The 15,871-nt window shown below is 42.0% G+C and overlaps 1 protein-coding gene across 2 annotated transcripts in view; it reads left to right on the forward strand.

Annotated features, from left to right (window-relative positions):
• Positions 1-15,871, forward strand: part of XPO5 (exportin 5) — a 45,396-nt gene that overhangs the window by 20,579 nt on the left and 8,946 nt on the right. For both annotated transcript variants that reach the window (XM_032862079.1, XM_032862080.1), the window contains 6 exons: positions 2,779-2,934; positions 4,792-4,833; positions 5,143-5,232; positions 5,968-6,167; positions 6,715-6,814; positions 7,856-8,037. In XM_032862079.1, coding sequence (XP_032717970.1) covers positions 2,779-2,934; positions 4,792-4,833; positions 5,143-5,232; positions 5,968-6,167; positions 6,715-6,814; positions 7,856-8,037 — 770 coding nt within the window. The remainder of the gene's footprint in view (positions 1-2,778; positions 2,935-4,791; positions 4,834-5,142; positions 5,233-5,967; positions 6,168-6,714; positions 6,815-7,855; positions 8,038-15,871) is intronic.

Below are 15,871 nucleotides of genomic sequence, written 5' to 3' on the forward strand. Positions count from 1 at the left end.
TTTGACAAAAAGAGAAAGATCATAAGTAGGCAGAGAGGCAGACAGAGAGAGTGGGGGAAGCACGCTCCCTCCTGAGCAGAGAGCCCGATGTGGGGCTCAATCCCAGGACCCTGAGGTCATGACCCAAGCTGAAGGCAGAGGCTTAACCCACTGAGCCACCCAGGCGCCCTGAGAAGTGAGTTTTTAGTGTGTATATATTTGATGAAATTACTCACTGCTTGTTAAGGAAGGTGGAACAGTTTATGTAACACATTATGTGTAACACTGTTACACATAGGGTGCAAGTGACAGATCTCAGCCTGTCACATTCCCATTTGCTGCTCTCAGTTCCTGATTCTGCATGATGTTGTCCAGTCCATCGTCTTGCACAGTGCTCACTCTGCACTCTCAGTCCCCGCCCCTCACCCAGGGTCTGTCAGCTGCTCAGCTGGTAGCCTATGAAAGAGTTGGACCAAGAGGTTCTTCGCCTAAAAGAGGTTTTTTTTTTTTTTTTAAGATGCTATTTATTTATTAGAGAGAAAATGCACAGAAGGAGACGGAGGCGCAGACCCCCCACTGAGCAGGGCTTGATCCCATGACCCTGAGATCATGACCTGAGCCGAAGGCAAACACTTAACCAACTGAGCCACCCAAGGCGCCCACTAAAAGAGTTTTTTGAAAAGCTATTCCTCTCATTTGTAGTGGCATTAGCTGAACTTATATTCCCAGAAGACTTACTTTAACAATGGATTAATACAGGGAATAGCTTTGGCGGGGGGGAGAGTCACATTTTGAAGAAGACAAGGATTGATTTGCCTCAGATAGTAAAATATGAAACTACGATATTTCATAGGCAGTGTGGTACTGACATTAGATAGAGCTCCTTGGGACAAAATAGCCCAGAAACAACCTGGAGCATATATAAGCATTCCAGAGAAATCAAGAAGGAATGGCTCATTTCATAAATAGCATTAGGGAAAATTAACTCTTTGAGGAAAAGTCCCTAAGTTGAAAAACGAAGTAATCCTAGAAATGTGAATGGCTTTAACTACTTTTTTTTAAACATACTATAAAATAAACTCTGAAAGGCAAACTTGGAACAATATTTGCAATAAATATGATGGGATTAATATTCTTACTATAAAAACATATTTCTTATACATTGCTTTTTGAGTACAATTGATATCACAGCTTTGGAGAATAATTTGACAATGTCTGGTTGAAGACGCCTAGCCTTATGACCCAGCAACTTCACTCCTAAGTCTGTGCTCTGAAGAAACCCCTGCATGGGCGCTGAGCATCCAATATACTATAGAATCCTTAAATGTTGAGCCAAGGAAGAAACTTAATAACCCTCAGTAGATTGTACAGATGATAATATGTTTATAGACGAGTGAAAAGGAACTGGGATGTACTATGAATAAGTATGATTCTCATAAACATGATGGTGACCCCAAACAACAATCTACAAAAGTAAACATGCAACTCTGTGTAATTAGTAGGAGTATGTACATTTGTGGCAGAAGTGTATGGAATGATGGAATCCTTGAAAATGTGAGCGCCAGATTCAGGACATTGGCTACCTCTAGGGCTGAAGAAGCGGATGTATACACAGCAACCAATATCAGTAACATTGTACATCTCAAAGTGGTCACGTGGAGAGTTATACAAGTACTGCTTACCCCTTTCTAAAGGTCTAGAATATTTTACAGTAAGATTTTTTTTTTAAAAGGTTTTATTTATTTATTTGACAGAGATCACAAGTAGGCAGAGAGGCAGGCAGAGAGAGAGAGAGAGAGAGAGGAGGAAGCAGGTTCCCTGCCGAGCAGAGAGCCTGATATGGGACTCGATCCCAGGACCCTGGAATCATGACCTGAGCCGAAGGCAGAGGCTTTAACCCACTGAGCCACCCAGGCGCCCCTACAATAAGATTTTTTTATGTATAAATTTAAAAAAGCACTAGAACCCAGTGGGGAAGAGACAAAAGATGAGATTTTTGTAGAGAAGAGAAATAAAAGTAGTTAGTAAATACATGAAAAAAATTCAGTCCTCATTAGTAATTGAAGAAATGCAAATTTAAATAAACTTATTGTTTAACTTAACTGCAAAGGTTTTAGGGAATAAACACAACCTGCTGCTAAGAACATGGTAAGAAGGGCGTATTGCTGGACAGAGAATCAATTGATACAGCCTGTAAAGAAAAACAATGTGACTTAGAAGTATTCATACCTTTTGATTCAGTAATTCTCACTATCCCCAGAAGTCTTTGCCTCAAATGAAATAAGCGAAAATGTAGCCAAAACATTTTTGCAAAGATGTGTTAGCACCATTGATAATAGGTAAAGAACTAGCAACATTCTCAATTTCTAGTAATAGGAAAAGCTACATCCTTAAGATGGCATATGGTAGCATCATTTAGGAAAAGTTTTAATAACACAGGGTAATGCTTAGAATTTTCAGGTTAAAAAGCAGTATATAAAACCATATGTAGGGGCGCCTAGGTGGCTCAGTGGGTTAAAGCCTCTGCCTTCGGCTCGGGTCATGATCCCAGGGTCCTGGGATTGAGCCCCGCATCGGGCTTTCTGCTCGGCAGGGAACCTGCTTCCTCCTCTCTCTGCCTGCTTCTCTGCCTACTTGTGATCTCTGTCTGTCAAATAAATAAGTAAAATCTTTAAAAAAAAAGAACAAAAAACCATATGTAGCAACCACATCACACATTTATAAACCAAGTCCTAAAGGAAATTTTACCAAAAGTGCTCATCAGTCATGTCAACATCTTTTTCATTGTCTGTATTACAGGCGGTTCCTGTTAATGATGGAATAGAGCTGTTGCAAATGGTCCTGAACTTTAACACCAAGGATCCTCTCATCCTGTCCTGTGTCCTCACTAATGTCTCAGCACTCTTTCCGTTTGTCACCTACAGACCAGAGTTCCTGCCCCAGGTCTTCTCTAAGGTAAATTCCATCTCCTTTGTAAACTTTGAGTATTTTTGAACTAATTATTTTTTTGTGATTGTTTTTGAGAGTCTTTGAGACAAGCTGATGAACAGTCATGTATTCATTCATCAGGTATTCAGTACTTACTGTGGATTGGGCACCATGCTGGTAGAAAAGCCTTGCTTACCATTTGGAAATAAAATCACATAAACAGTTGTTGTACCCATGTGGTTTTATAATTAATAGACGAGTATACTGAGAAGTGGAAAAGAACACCTAAAGAAGGTGTCAGTGTGCTCTCCGTTTATTCGGAGGGGATATGTGAGAGAAATTAGTGTGAATGGTTTTTGGGTTTCCTGTTTAGGTGAGTAGTAGAGCGCTACCTGACTGAGAATAATGGAACCAGTAAGAATGAGGAAGAGGGCTGAGTTTGGGAATACTACATTTGAGGGCTGGGTTTGGGAATACTACATTTGGAGTGTATGTACAACATCTAGGAGAGGATACTTCACAATCAGTTGGCTATCGTTAAAGGTCTAGAGTCTGGAAGATTACAGTATTAAGGTGGCATCATCATAGAAGTGCCTAGAGCAGAGGTGAAGCCCTAGGAAAGAGGGTGATACGTATGTAGAGTTGGACATGTGGCTCAAGCAGGAAACTCTGAGGATTATCATCTTTGGGGGAGGAGGGCAAAGAAGGAGAATACCCCAAAGAAAGAATAAAGATACAGCCAGAGAAATGAAAAAATGTTGTGTTACAAAGGTCAGTAGAAGTTTGTTTGTTTTTTTAAAGATTTTATTTATTTATTTGCCAGAGAGAGTGAGCACAGGCAGACAGAGTGGTAGGCAAAGGCAGAGGGAGAAGCAGGCTCCCTGCTGAGCAGGGAGCCCGATGTGGGACTCGATCCCACAATGCTGGGATGCAGCCACTTAATCAACTGAGCCACCCAGGTGTCCCAGGTCAGTAGAACTTTAATTCGTTGCATTCATTGCAACAGAAAGTCTCTAAGAACTAGGGAATATCTTTTGGGTTTCTTTTTCTTTTTCTTTCTTTTTTTTTTTTTTTTTAAGATTTTATTTATTTATGAGAAAAAAAGAGTGCGCTCAGGGCAGAGGGGCAGAGAGGAAGGGAGAAGCAGACTGAGCAGGGAGCCCGATGAGGGGCTTGATCTCAGGACCCTGAGATCATGGCCTGAGCTGAAGGCAGGTGCTTAACCAACTGAGCCACCCAGGCATCCCTCCATAGGGTTTCTTTTCTTTTCTTTTTTTTTTTTTTTTTAAGATTTTATTTATTTATTTGTCAGAGAGAGAGAGCAAGAGTGAGCACAGGCAGATAGAGTGGCAGGCAGAGGCAGAGGGAGAAGCAGGCTCCCTGCTGAGCAAGGAGCCCGATGTGGGACTCGATCCCAGGTCTCTGGGATCATGACCTGAGCCAAAGGCAGCCGCTTAACCAACTGAGCCACCCAGGCATCCCATGGGGTTTCTTGATTAGACTTTTGTTAGAGTATAATTCCATCCTGGTGACTTTTGCAGTAGTCACGCTGTATTAGGTGAAAGAGTCTATGAGAAGTTACGAAGTTACGCAGTGGAATCAAAGGGTATCACCATAGCTGAGTGTTTGGCTGAGGGCTTGGATTGTTCGGGGTTCTGTGGCCTCCACCTTTAAAAGATGTTTGATGGTAGGATTGTGAATCTCTAGCCTCTTGTCGAGTTATCTGAGCAGATAAACATCTGAAACTTCATAACACCGATTGAAAACCCTGCTGTTAGCATATTGTTTATACTTCTGAGATTTTGTTGGAAACTATGCCAACTGCTGTTGAAAACACTTCATGCATTTGGTACTGATGAGTAACCTTTTCTTTCTTACCCTTAGCTATTTTCATCTGTCACTTTTGAAACTGTTGAAGAAAGTAAGGTAAGACCATTAATTCACCCAACAAATCCTAACTTCTGGAGAACAAAACTGTGAATGCCTAACACCTAAGTCTAGATTTTTTTAATAGGTAGAAGGAGTTAGTAAAGGCAGGAGACGGTCAGAGATACTCTAAGGCAAAAACAGTGAACACGTGGATTCATGGTGACTGTAAATGTCACTCCATTAAACTCCCACATTGTGAAAATTGATTGTGAATTTGCCTTTGAAGGAAATAATTCATGTGATTCTAAGCAGCATCTATAAATTTTATTAAAAGTGGCTCCAGGTTTGTTGAATATGTCTTCCCAGGCCCCCAGAACCCGGGCAGTGAGGAATGTGAGGAGACACGCTTGTTCCTCCATCATCAAGACGTGTCGTGACTACCCCCAGCTCGTATTGGTAAGCTGCTGGACTCCGACCAAGTAGCCACTGAGACCTGTCGAGTTTAGTTACAGTCCTCTGTAAATCCAGCCCTAATTATACCTCACATAAGGAGAAAACAAGGAATTGTAGTTTTGCTTCAAATAAGCATTCTTGAGTTGGTGTCTTCTTCCTCTCCTGCTTAGTGGTGTAATTAAAAATGCAAATATATTCCCTCAGGATGAGTATTCTTGCCCATGTAGATGACCAAGTTTTTCCTGTCAATGTACACATCTTTCCTGTGTGATGTTGTTTACTGCCAAATGGTGTGCCTAATCTTGAGAGAAGCCAGATGCAAATCCCAACCTTTTTCAGAGGGTTTCTATAGGAAATTTAGCACTATTCTAGATTAGAAATTAATCAAAAATTTCTTCTCTGAATACACATCAGTTATGTGTCTCCCTAACATATATAAACAAGCTAATCTTTGTCTATGAATAGACTATAAAATTGAAATAGAAAAAAAGACCTATAGTTTTCACAGTACTTTTTGGGAAAGTACAAATACCCAAGACAAGAACCACTTTCTGCTTCCATTGCCTGGCTTGTTCAGGCAAAAGCAGGACATTGTAACTAAATTACTGAAGTGACAGCCTTATAGGCCTGACCTTCCTAGGAATGCCTTGATTCTCTCTCCGCCTTCCTTGAGTGACCCACCTCTCCTTAAAAATCAGACTTTCACCACCTTTGGGTTTTTTTCTTTGTAATCTGCAGCCCAATTTTGACATGCTTTATAACCATGTGAAGCAACTCCTCTCCAATGAGTTACTCTTGACACAAATGGAGAAGTGTGCCCTCATGGAAGCCCTGGTTCTCATTAGCAACCAATTCAAGAACTACGAGCGTCAGAAGGTGTTCCTAGAGGAGCTGATGGCACCAGTGGCCAGCATCTGGCTTTCTGAAGACATGCACAGGTAGAGGAGAGCCTTTGCCCCAGACCCTCACCGCACTGGAGCACCCATCCTGCATTTAAAGAGCTATGCCTAGGGTGCCCGTGTAAGGATCTCACGGGGTGATGGCTCATCAGTGACATCTGAGTTCTCCAGAAGAAGTCTTTTATGCGGGTTGCTGAAAATATCACCGTGTGAGTTCTGAGGTGTAAGGAGAGGGAAGAAATGAGAAGAGATGGGTAGTATAGTCGGGAGGCCACAGAGTACCTGCGGTGTCTGCAGAGTGCGGTGCCAGCCCACGTAGACATGTGAGAACAGCCAGGAGGGGCCACATGGACAGACACTCATTGTGCCCATGTAGCATTCTCAAGCCTGCGTCCTTTTTACTAATGACATTCAGAAGTGGGAAGAGGCATTTCAACCTTCAAATAACAGCTGACAATGATTAAATTCCTCTCACTGTAGCAAGTGCTCTTTGGGGCCAAATAATCATAGTTTATTAGCTTTTGTAGAAGAAACCATCTGTGCTTAAAGTCTTATTATGACTTGTCTTTCCCACTCCAACTTTCAGAGTGCTGTCAGATGTAGATGCTTTTATTGCCTACGTGGGCGCCGATCGGAAGAGCTGTGACCCAGGCCCAGAGGATCCCTGTGGTCTAAACCGCGCACGAGTGAGTAAGCCTCTCCTGGGAATTGGAAGCTGCAGAGGCCACAGGTTGGACTAGAGACTCCACCATTTGTAGAGTCTTTTACAGATCTCTGTTTCTTCTACATGCGTGAGAAATCTGGAAGTCTTCACTTCCCTAAGTTTCTCCTTTCTTTTCTTTAGTCTTGAATTCTTTTTTTTTTTTTTATAAGATTTTATTTTTTTATTTGACAGAAGAGGGAGAGAGAGAGTGGGAGGGGCAGAGGGAGAAGGGGACTTCCCCCCCGCCCCCCGTGCAGGGAGACCAATGCAGGGCTTGATCCCAGAGCCCCTGACCTGAGCCGAAAGCAGACGCTTAATTGAGCCACCCAGGCGTCCCTAGTCTTGAGTTCTTGAGTTAGTTCCCGCAGCAGAGCAGATAGTCTTTTCTTCGAAGTCGTTATTTGGCTTTAAGGATCCCTAAATAGCTCCAAAGACACACTGAAGGTGTGATGGGGAATTGGGTCAGCAGTGTGCGTCCTCCCTGCCAGTGCTCCCTGGCATGTAGCATCCTAAGATGGTCTAATTTGCAAACCTGAGATTCTTCAGTTCTGGGCTATTGAAGTAAGCCTTGTTCCTGGCTCCAGTATGGCGAATCTTACTAATAAAACTAGCAGGTAGTAGGCTGGTTGAGGGGACCACAAGTGAGGATTAGGGCAAAAGCTATCAAGGTCCAAGCTGGAGGGTCTGAGGTCACCCAAAATAAGACAAAATTTTGGCAGTCTAAGGACTTGGTTGTGAAGCAGTGTCCAGGCATCTTTTAATTGGGATCCTGCAAGGGGGTCATTGCAGCCCTTGGTAGAACAGCCTCATGTAAAGGAAACTTCAGGAGCCCACCACTCATCCTGAAGATAGCAATGAAAGGACCCCTCTTAGACTGACCCTAAAAGAAGGGATGGGATGGGGGCAGGGTCCTTTCCTTCTCCCTGGCCTCTGGTATCACATTTGCCGTAATCTTGCATGTGTGTAATAACACTTTTGATTTTCGTCCTCTTTATGGCTACCTTTGTTTTATGTTTTTCTGTAGATGAGCTTTTGTGTATATAGCATTCTGGGTGTTGTGAAACGAACTTGCTGGCCCACTGACCTAGAAGAGGCCAAAGCTGGGGGATTCATCGTGGGTTATACGCCCAGTGGAAATCCAATCTTCCGTAACCCCTGCACAGAACAGATTCTGAAACTTCTTGACAATTTGCTTGCACTTATAAGGTGAGTTGCAATAATGGTTTTTCTGTTGTTTAATTTTTTTACCTTAAGAATCTCTAAAGTGTAATCTGTTTCTGTTTCTTCAGATCACGGTGGTTAGTAAACGGAATAGTTCTTGTTTTTTTCTCGACTGGGATCTCTCTTTTTTTTTTTTAATATCAGTAGCCCTCACTTGCCTGAGTCTTACGTTCCAAGTGAACACATGACGGCTGATCCCAAAATGGCTTTTCTCATTTGGAGCCTCTTCTCTATGCTCCTCTCCTACTTCCTTATACTTTGTACCTACTTTTTTTTTTTTTTTAAGATTTTATTCATTTATTTGACTGACAGAGAGAGAGAGGGAACACAAGCAAGGGGAGTGGGAGAGGGAGAAGCAGGCTTCCTGCTGAGCAGGGAGCCCAATGTGGGGCTCAGTCCCAGGACCTTGGGATCATGACCTGAGCCGAAGGCAGACACTTAACAGCTGAGCCACCCAGGTGCCCCTTGTCTCTGCTTTTTACTTGAGGTTTTATTTGTCCAAATTTTTGCCACTGAAGGAGTTGTTTATTGGGAGCAGGACAGTTGCTTTCTTAATGGTTCTTCTGAGTGGTATTCAGATGAGCTCACCTGAATTTACCAATAACGACTCTGCCCTCAAATGGACCAAACATGCATGATCATGCCCAAGGAAGGCATGATACATGTTCCACCTGTTTCCTAGGTCTTTAATTCTCAAAGCCTCCTTAGACCAGTAGCAGCATCAATCCCCGAAGAAGCTTGTTTGAAATGCAGAATCGGGACCCCACCCCATATGTTTTAACAAGCTCTCCAGGTGGTTACATTAAAGGTTCAGAGTCAATGTTAGAAATCACATGAGCTAATGTATTCAAGTAGAAGTGGGCCAGGCCTCTACTTGTTGGTTACCTGAGATATGCTTGATGATTCAGGGACATACTACAGAGAAAAGTAGGCTATGGCTAGAATTTAGTTCTTACTGGCCAAAGCAGAGTGATTCTTTTTTATATCATTTTTTTTTTTTTAAGATTTTATTCATTTATTTTGAGAGAGAGTGCATGAGCACAGGGGTGGGGGGGCGGGGAGCAGACGGAGAGGGAGAAGCAGCCTCCGTGCCGAGTAAGGAGCCAAACTCGGAGACCTCATCCCAGGACCTTGGGATCGTGACCAGAGCCGATGGCAGACACTTAACCGACTGCACCACCCAGGCGCCCCGTGATTCTTTTCTCTCTCTCATAGTATTTCTGAGTTACAGGCTAGAATTCTGTTCCAGTGGTTTTTGGCCTCTTACCCAGGGTGGAAGAGCAGTATCTCAAATGGGCAAACCAAATGACTCATGTCTCTGGGACACAGTGCTAGAAGCAGACTCTGTAGATCATCAGCTTAAGAATCCAAGGGTTTAAGTTAAAGTTGACCAAATTGGAGAGCTGGAGTGTCTGAAAGAGTGGTCACTGGGGATCTGTCTATAGAAAAAGGCTTTCTTTTGTTCTCATTTCAAAAGGAAGAAAGACATTTCAGTAAAGAAGTATGGCTTGCATATTGAGAGCGTAGTAAAATATCTAGTCAAGGAAAGGTTTGCTTCCATATTGGTGTTTTTAAAACCAGAAAGTTCTGGGGCCCCTGGGTGGCTCAGTGGGTTAAAGCCTCTGCCTTCGGCTCAGGTCATGATCCTGGGATCGAGCCCCACATCGGGCTCTCTGCTCAGTGGCGAGCCTGCTTCCCCTTCTCTCTCTGCCTGCCTCTCTGCCTACTTGTGATTTCTCTCTCTGTCAAATAAATAAATAAATTAAAAAAAAAAAAATCCCACCTCCTAATACCATCACATTTAGGGGTAGGGTTTTAAAAATCAACAACAACAAACAGAAAGTTCTCCTGTAGCTTAGAGAAAAGTAAAAGTGATGGAGTCAGTTAGCAACATTCTTTTTAGGCTTATGGCCAGAGTCCCTGTGGTGGGAGCCCAGACCTGGAAAGAAAGTTTATTCCTGATTGGGCAAGACCATAAGAATAGAATGGTTGTCATCTTGATACTTTTTTTTAAGAACTGAGTGTTTTTGGAAAATCCCGGAGGCAGAAGATATTTTGAAAAAACGTTCACCACAGTTATGGAGTTTGATTCTTTGAATAGTATGCATCTGGAGCTATTAGAGTTTTGTCTTGTTTTTGTAGTGAGTTTTATCTTGAAGTGTGATGTAAGGGCACAAACAGATGTAAGGAAAGGACAGGAATTATGATTGCATATAGCTGCACTTTCACAAGGGAAGCTCGCTCCTGCGATCAGCACCCAGACCAACAAGCAACCTAGCAAACACCTCAAGTCAGTACCTGTCCTTCAGGGGGAACCGGTATTCTGACTTTCCCACATTTTGCCTGGTTTTCTGAGTTTTCATCAATGGAGTCAGAAGCATGCATGCCTTGGTGTCTGGCTTCTCTTGCTCAGTAATTTGTGAGTCGTCCGAGTTACTGCGTGTCCTTGTGGTTCACTCTTTCACATTGCCGGCATGGTAGTCTGTTTTGTAATTATTCTGTCACTTACTTATTCATTTAGAATTGGTGGGCTTTTCGGTAGTTTCCAGCATTTTATTGTTAAAAATAGTGCAGTAGTGCTGCTGTTAGCATTCTTGTAAATGTTTTGGGGGGCATACATAATTTCTTTTGGGTTGGAATAGAATCCTACATGTAAGAGTAGAATTCTTGGTTCATAATGTATGCATATTTTCTGTTTTGTAGATAGAACCAAAGAGTTTTCTAAAGTGATGTACTAAAATTGGTATTCCCACCAGTTGGGTATTGGAGCTGTGAGTTTTAACTCCTTGTCATATAGTCTTGTAACAGTGTCACGTGGGGCTGGCTATCGAGCACTTGAAATGTGACTGGTCTGAAATGAGATAGGCTGTAAGTGTAAAATACACACCAGATTTCAGAAACTTGGTACAAGAAAGGAATATAAAATATCTTGTTAATTTTTTATATTGATGTTGAAATGATGTATGTTTGTTTTGTGTGCATTGGGTTAAGTAGAATTAATATGACCTGTTTCTTTTTGCTTTCTAAGCTTGGCTGGCTAGAAAATTTTGTTTTATGTATTTCTTAAAAGACTTTACTTATTTGAGAGAGCGTGCAAATGCATGCATGTGCGCGTGCGCAGGAGCAGGGGGAGGAGCAGAGGGAGAAGTAGACTTCTGATGAGCAGGGAGCGCCATGTAAGGGCTTGGTCCCAGGACCCTGGGATCATGACCAGAGCCGAAGGCAGTCGCTTAACTTACTGAGCCATCCAGGTGTTCCTGGCTAGAAAATTTTAATTGGCTCATGTGGCTTACATTATATTTCTGTTAAATAATGTTGTTCCTAGTGGGTCAGATGGAGGACAGATGTGGGGAGCAGAACTCGGGTTCTCAAAAGGTGCATTGTCGTCTTCATCTGTTAAAATGATAACACCTTTTCTGTTAACATGAAGTTTGTTAGTTATATCTGTATGTCTTCTATATATTTTCTCAAAATCTTTATCTGTGTGATCTCTTGTTTAGCATAGTGACTATACTCCTCAGGTAGTACTGAGAAGATTTCACATAGGTACAGATCATACAAAACTTAAAACTTTTGTTACCTGGTTGTTTTTCTTTGCTGAGCAGTAACTAGTTTTCTCTTAACGTGGAAGCGCAGAACCCTGCCTTGCAGGAGAGTCAGGAAAGGTGATGTTTCAGGAGCCTAAACATTACGAGGAATTGTAGATGTCCCTGCTGTGAGCACTGACAGGAAATCAGCGATATAGAAGCAATATATACTCTTGAGTCCTCATGCCACTTCTTATGAGTTAGAGATGTAGCCCCATGGGACCATCATGTTCTTGAGCAGGAGGAGGGGAGACCATAAGGAATACAAGATTCTGTTGTAGTGTCAGGGATGTTTGACCAAGAATGCGTTAATAATATCTTTTTAAAATTACATCTTGAGGTCACAGCCACACTTAATTAAAAGATAAAAAAACAGATAGCTTGTCTGCTCCCAGTCAGACTCAAAACTTTTTCTTCTCAGTAAGAACTGATTTTTTCAGAGATCATTTCATAGTACTAGCCATCTTCCCAAACCACTGGGAAAGACTTATAGTAGAAACCAAATTGCAGCTTTTCAAAGTATGTGGCACCTTTTACCAATTCTTGGGCTCTGCACAGCAGTAGATAAAGGCTACGGCAGAGTTTTGGCTGGCCTCACAAAATAGGAGCAGAGTGACTCCCAACGGCATGATTGAGAGATTATACACCGAGCTAAGTGCAGTTTAGCCCAGGGGTGTAAGAGTACTCTAACATACAAAAATAAAGTAGTGTAATACACCATGTTAATAGAACAAAGGAAAAAACCCACGTGATCATCTTAATTGACACAAAAAAGCATTTGACAAAATCTAAATTTAACACCTTTTGATGATAAAAACACTCAGCAGACTGTGAGTAGAAGGGAACTTGTTTGACATGAAAAATTATTCTTAAGAAAAATCCATAGTTTATATCTTACTCAGTGATTAAAGATGGAGTGGTTTCCTCCTACCATCAGGAACATGACACGGATGCCCAGTTCCACTGCCATTTGACATTGTGTACTGGCAGTCGTAGATGGAGAATTAAGGCAAGAAAAAGAAATAAAGGTATCCAAATTGGAAAAGAAGTAAACTATCTCCATTCATAAATGAAAATCCCCCCAGACTCACCAAAAAAGATGCTCATCATCATTAAAGGTCTAATTAGGGAAGTGCAAATTGAAACCATGAGATACCACTTCACACCCAACAGAATGGTTGAAATAAATAGTAATAATAATTATTTTAGAAACAGAATTATGGGGCACCTGGGTGGCTCAGTGAGTTAAGTGTCTGCTTTTGGCTCAGGTCATGATCAGATACTGGGATCGAGCCCAGTATCAGGTTTCCTCCTGAGCAGGGAGTCTGCTTCTCCTTCTCCAGAGTCTGTCCCTCCCCACCACTCATGTTCTCACTTGCTCTGCTCTCTCTTTATTAAATAAGTAATCTTTAAAAAAGAAACAAAATTATGAGGCACCTGGGTGGCTCATTCAGTTAAGCACCTGACTCTTGATTTCAGCTCTGGTCATGATCTCAGGGTTGTGAGATTGAGCACTGTGTCGGGCTCCATGCAGCCTGCTTAAGAGTCCCTCTCCCTCTGTGCCTCATCATACACCCCCACCCCAGAATTATACATTTTGGCAATGATGAGGAGAAACTAGAACCCTTGTGCATTGCCGGTGAGCAACATAAAATGGTTTAGCTACTATGGAAAAAAGAAAATGGTTTATTTTTCAGAAATTTAAATATAGAATTATCACATGACCTGTCATTTCCACTCATGCATATATACCCTGAAGAGTTGCCAACAGGTATGCAAACAAATACTTGCTGAGTAATGTTCTCCCAGCACTATATCACAGTAGCCAATCAGTGGAGATGCAGATATCCAGCCACAGGAAGGAAGGAAGGATTATTAATGTGCTGTAATGTAGAAGAACCTTAAAACTATTACGCTGAGTGAAAGACGCCAGACACAGAAGGCCATGTATTGTATAATTCCATTTATAATTCTGATTTATAATTCCATTTGTGTGAAATATCAATAGATAAATTTATCTACTTATTAATAGATAAATCTATAGAGGCAGTAAATTGGTGCTCCCAGAAGCTGGAGGAAGGGAGAAATGGAGATTAACTGCTAGTTACCTAACTGTTCCTACTTCTTGGCAGTGGGGAGGTGGGGGGGCTGGGGAGGGGACAGAGGGTGTGACCTGCCCTTGGCCCCAGTCATTCCCTGCTTGGAAGTTTCCCTTAAGTTTTACATGTTAAAAGTTGAGGGGCGCCTCGGTGGCTCAATCAGTTAAGCATCTGCCTTTGGCTCAGGTCATGATTCCTGGGTCCTGGGATCCAGCCCTGCATGAGGCTCCCTGCTCAATGGGAAGCCTGCTTGTCCCTCTCCCGCTTCCCCTGCTTGTGTTCCCTCTCTCGCTGTGTCTGTCTCTTGTCAATAAAATCTTCAAAAAAAAAAAAATAATAAGATAATGAAATTAATGAAGCTGAGGAACAGAAAAAAAGATTGAAGAGAAGGTAACAGCCTAAAGAATATGTGGGTCACTCTAAGCAGTTACTAATAATCATGGGAGTGCACTGTTGGGGGAATATAAAATGGGACTGCTGCAAAAAAACAGTTGGACTGTTCCTCAAAAAAATAAAAGTAATATCATATGATCCAGCAATTCTAGTTCTGGGTTCTCAAAAGGAATGAAAACAGGGTCTCAGAGACTTATTTATACACTCAAATTCATAGCAGCATTATTTATACTAGCTAAAACCTGGAAGCTGCTTGGCCGGCTCCGTCGGAAGATCATGAGACTCTTGATTTCAGGGTTGTAAGTTGGAGCCGCACATTGGGTATAGAGATTACTTAAAAATAAAATCATTAACAAAAATAAGTGGAAGCAACCCAAGTGTCTATCAGTGGATGAATGTGATATGTACATCCAATAGAATATCTTTCAGCCTTTAAAAGGGAGGCAGTTCTTCAATATGGTACAACATGGATGAACCTTGAGGACATTGTGCTAAATGACAGAAGCTGGTCACAGAAGGACAAATCCTGTAGGATTCTACTTACATAAGATGCTGAATATGGTCAAAATCCTAAAGTCAGAAAGTATAATGGTGGTTGCCAGGAGCCAGGAGAGGGAAGAATGGGGAGATACTGTTTATTAGGTCAGAGTTTCAGTTTTATAAGACAAAAAATAGGGGATGGATAGTGGTGATGGTTGCACAACAGTCTGAGTGTATTTAGTGCCACTGAACTGTACACTTAAAAGTGATAAATTTTATGTTATATGTATTTTACCACAATGGAAAAAACGGGAGGTCATAAAGCCTATTGGAAATAATCAGTATAAGCAAGCCAGGCCACGGACCAGGAGAAGACGTTTGCAGCACGTGACTTGCAAAGCACCAGTATCCAGCAATTCAGTGTGCTTGTCCACCATAGAGAAACTCAACATGTGTACACAAGAACTCTGCAGAAAAGCTTATTGCTAGAAGAGGAGACAAACTTATTAGCGCTCAGGGAGGTGGGGAGATAAACTAGAACGAATTAAGTGGCATCCTAAAAGTTAAAATGTTTGTACTGAGTGTACATGTTTAGATTTAATAAACAGTGTTGAGTATTTTTTTTAATTTAAAAGCATGGTCTAAAATGATCTGTTTGGTGTGCATTTTTTTTAAAGATTTTATTTGTTTATTTGACAGAGACAGCAAGAGAGGGAGCATAAGCATGGGGAGTGGGGGAGGGAGAAGCAGGCTCCCCACTGAGCAGAGAGCCCAATGCAGGGGTTGATCCCAGGACCCTGGGATCATGACCTTAGCCGAAGGCAGATGCTTCACGATGGAGACACCCAGGTGCCCTGTTCAGTGTGCATCTTAAATATTTAACCCTTCTGTTTTTTTCTCTTATATTTTATAACTTTCTCTTTGTAAGATTTCTCTTTGAAATCTTATTATAATTACCTTTTAAAAGAAAGATAGGTGGTTACACTCTGCCTGTGGATTGTTGGTGGTGCCGTTGCTGTGGGTGAGAAGGGCTGACAGCTGTGGATGGCACTAGCTCAAGTCCGCAGTCATTGCTCCTTAGTCCTCCACAGCCAGTGACTGCTCAGATGAGGCATTTTGGTCTTCTCTTGGGAGCTGTGACAGTCCTTCCAGCAGGCAGAAGCAACTGTCAGAGCATTGTATGGTCCAGGCTCTTAGAATGAAAACCAGACATCTGAACGTGGGGGCGTTTCATTACCTGCTCTGTGTTCTAGCCTTTGA

Source organism: Lontra canadensis, unplaced genomic scaffold, assembly GCF_010015895.1.
Source record: "Lontra canadensis isolate GAN:19392208 unplaced genomic scaffold, GSC_riverotter_1.0 scaffold23, whole genome shotgun sequence".
NCBI lineage: Eukaryota > Metazoa > Chordata > Mammalia > Carnivora > Mustelidae > Lontra > Lontra canadensis.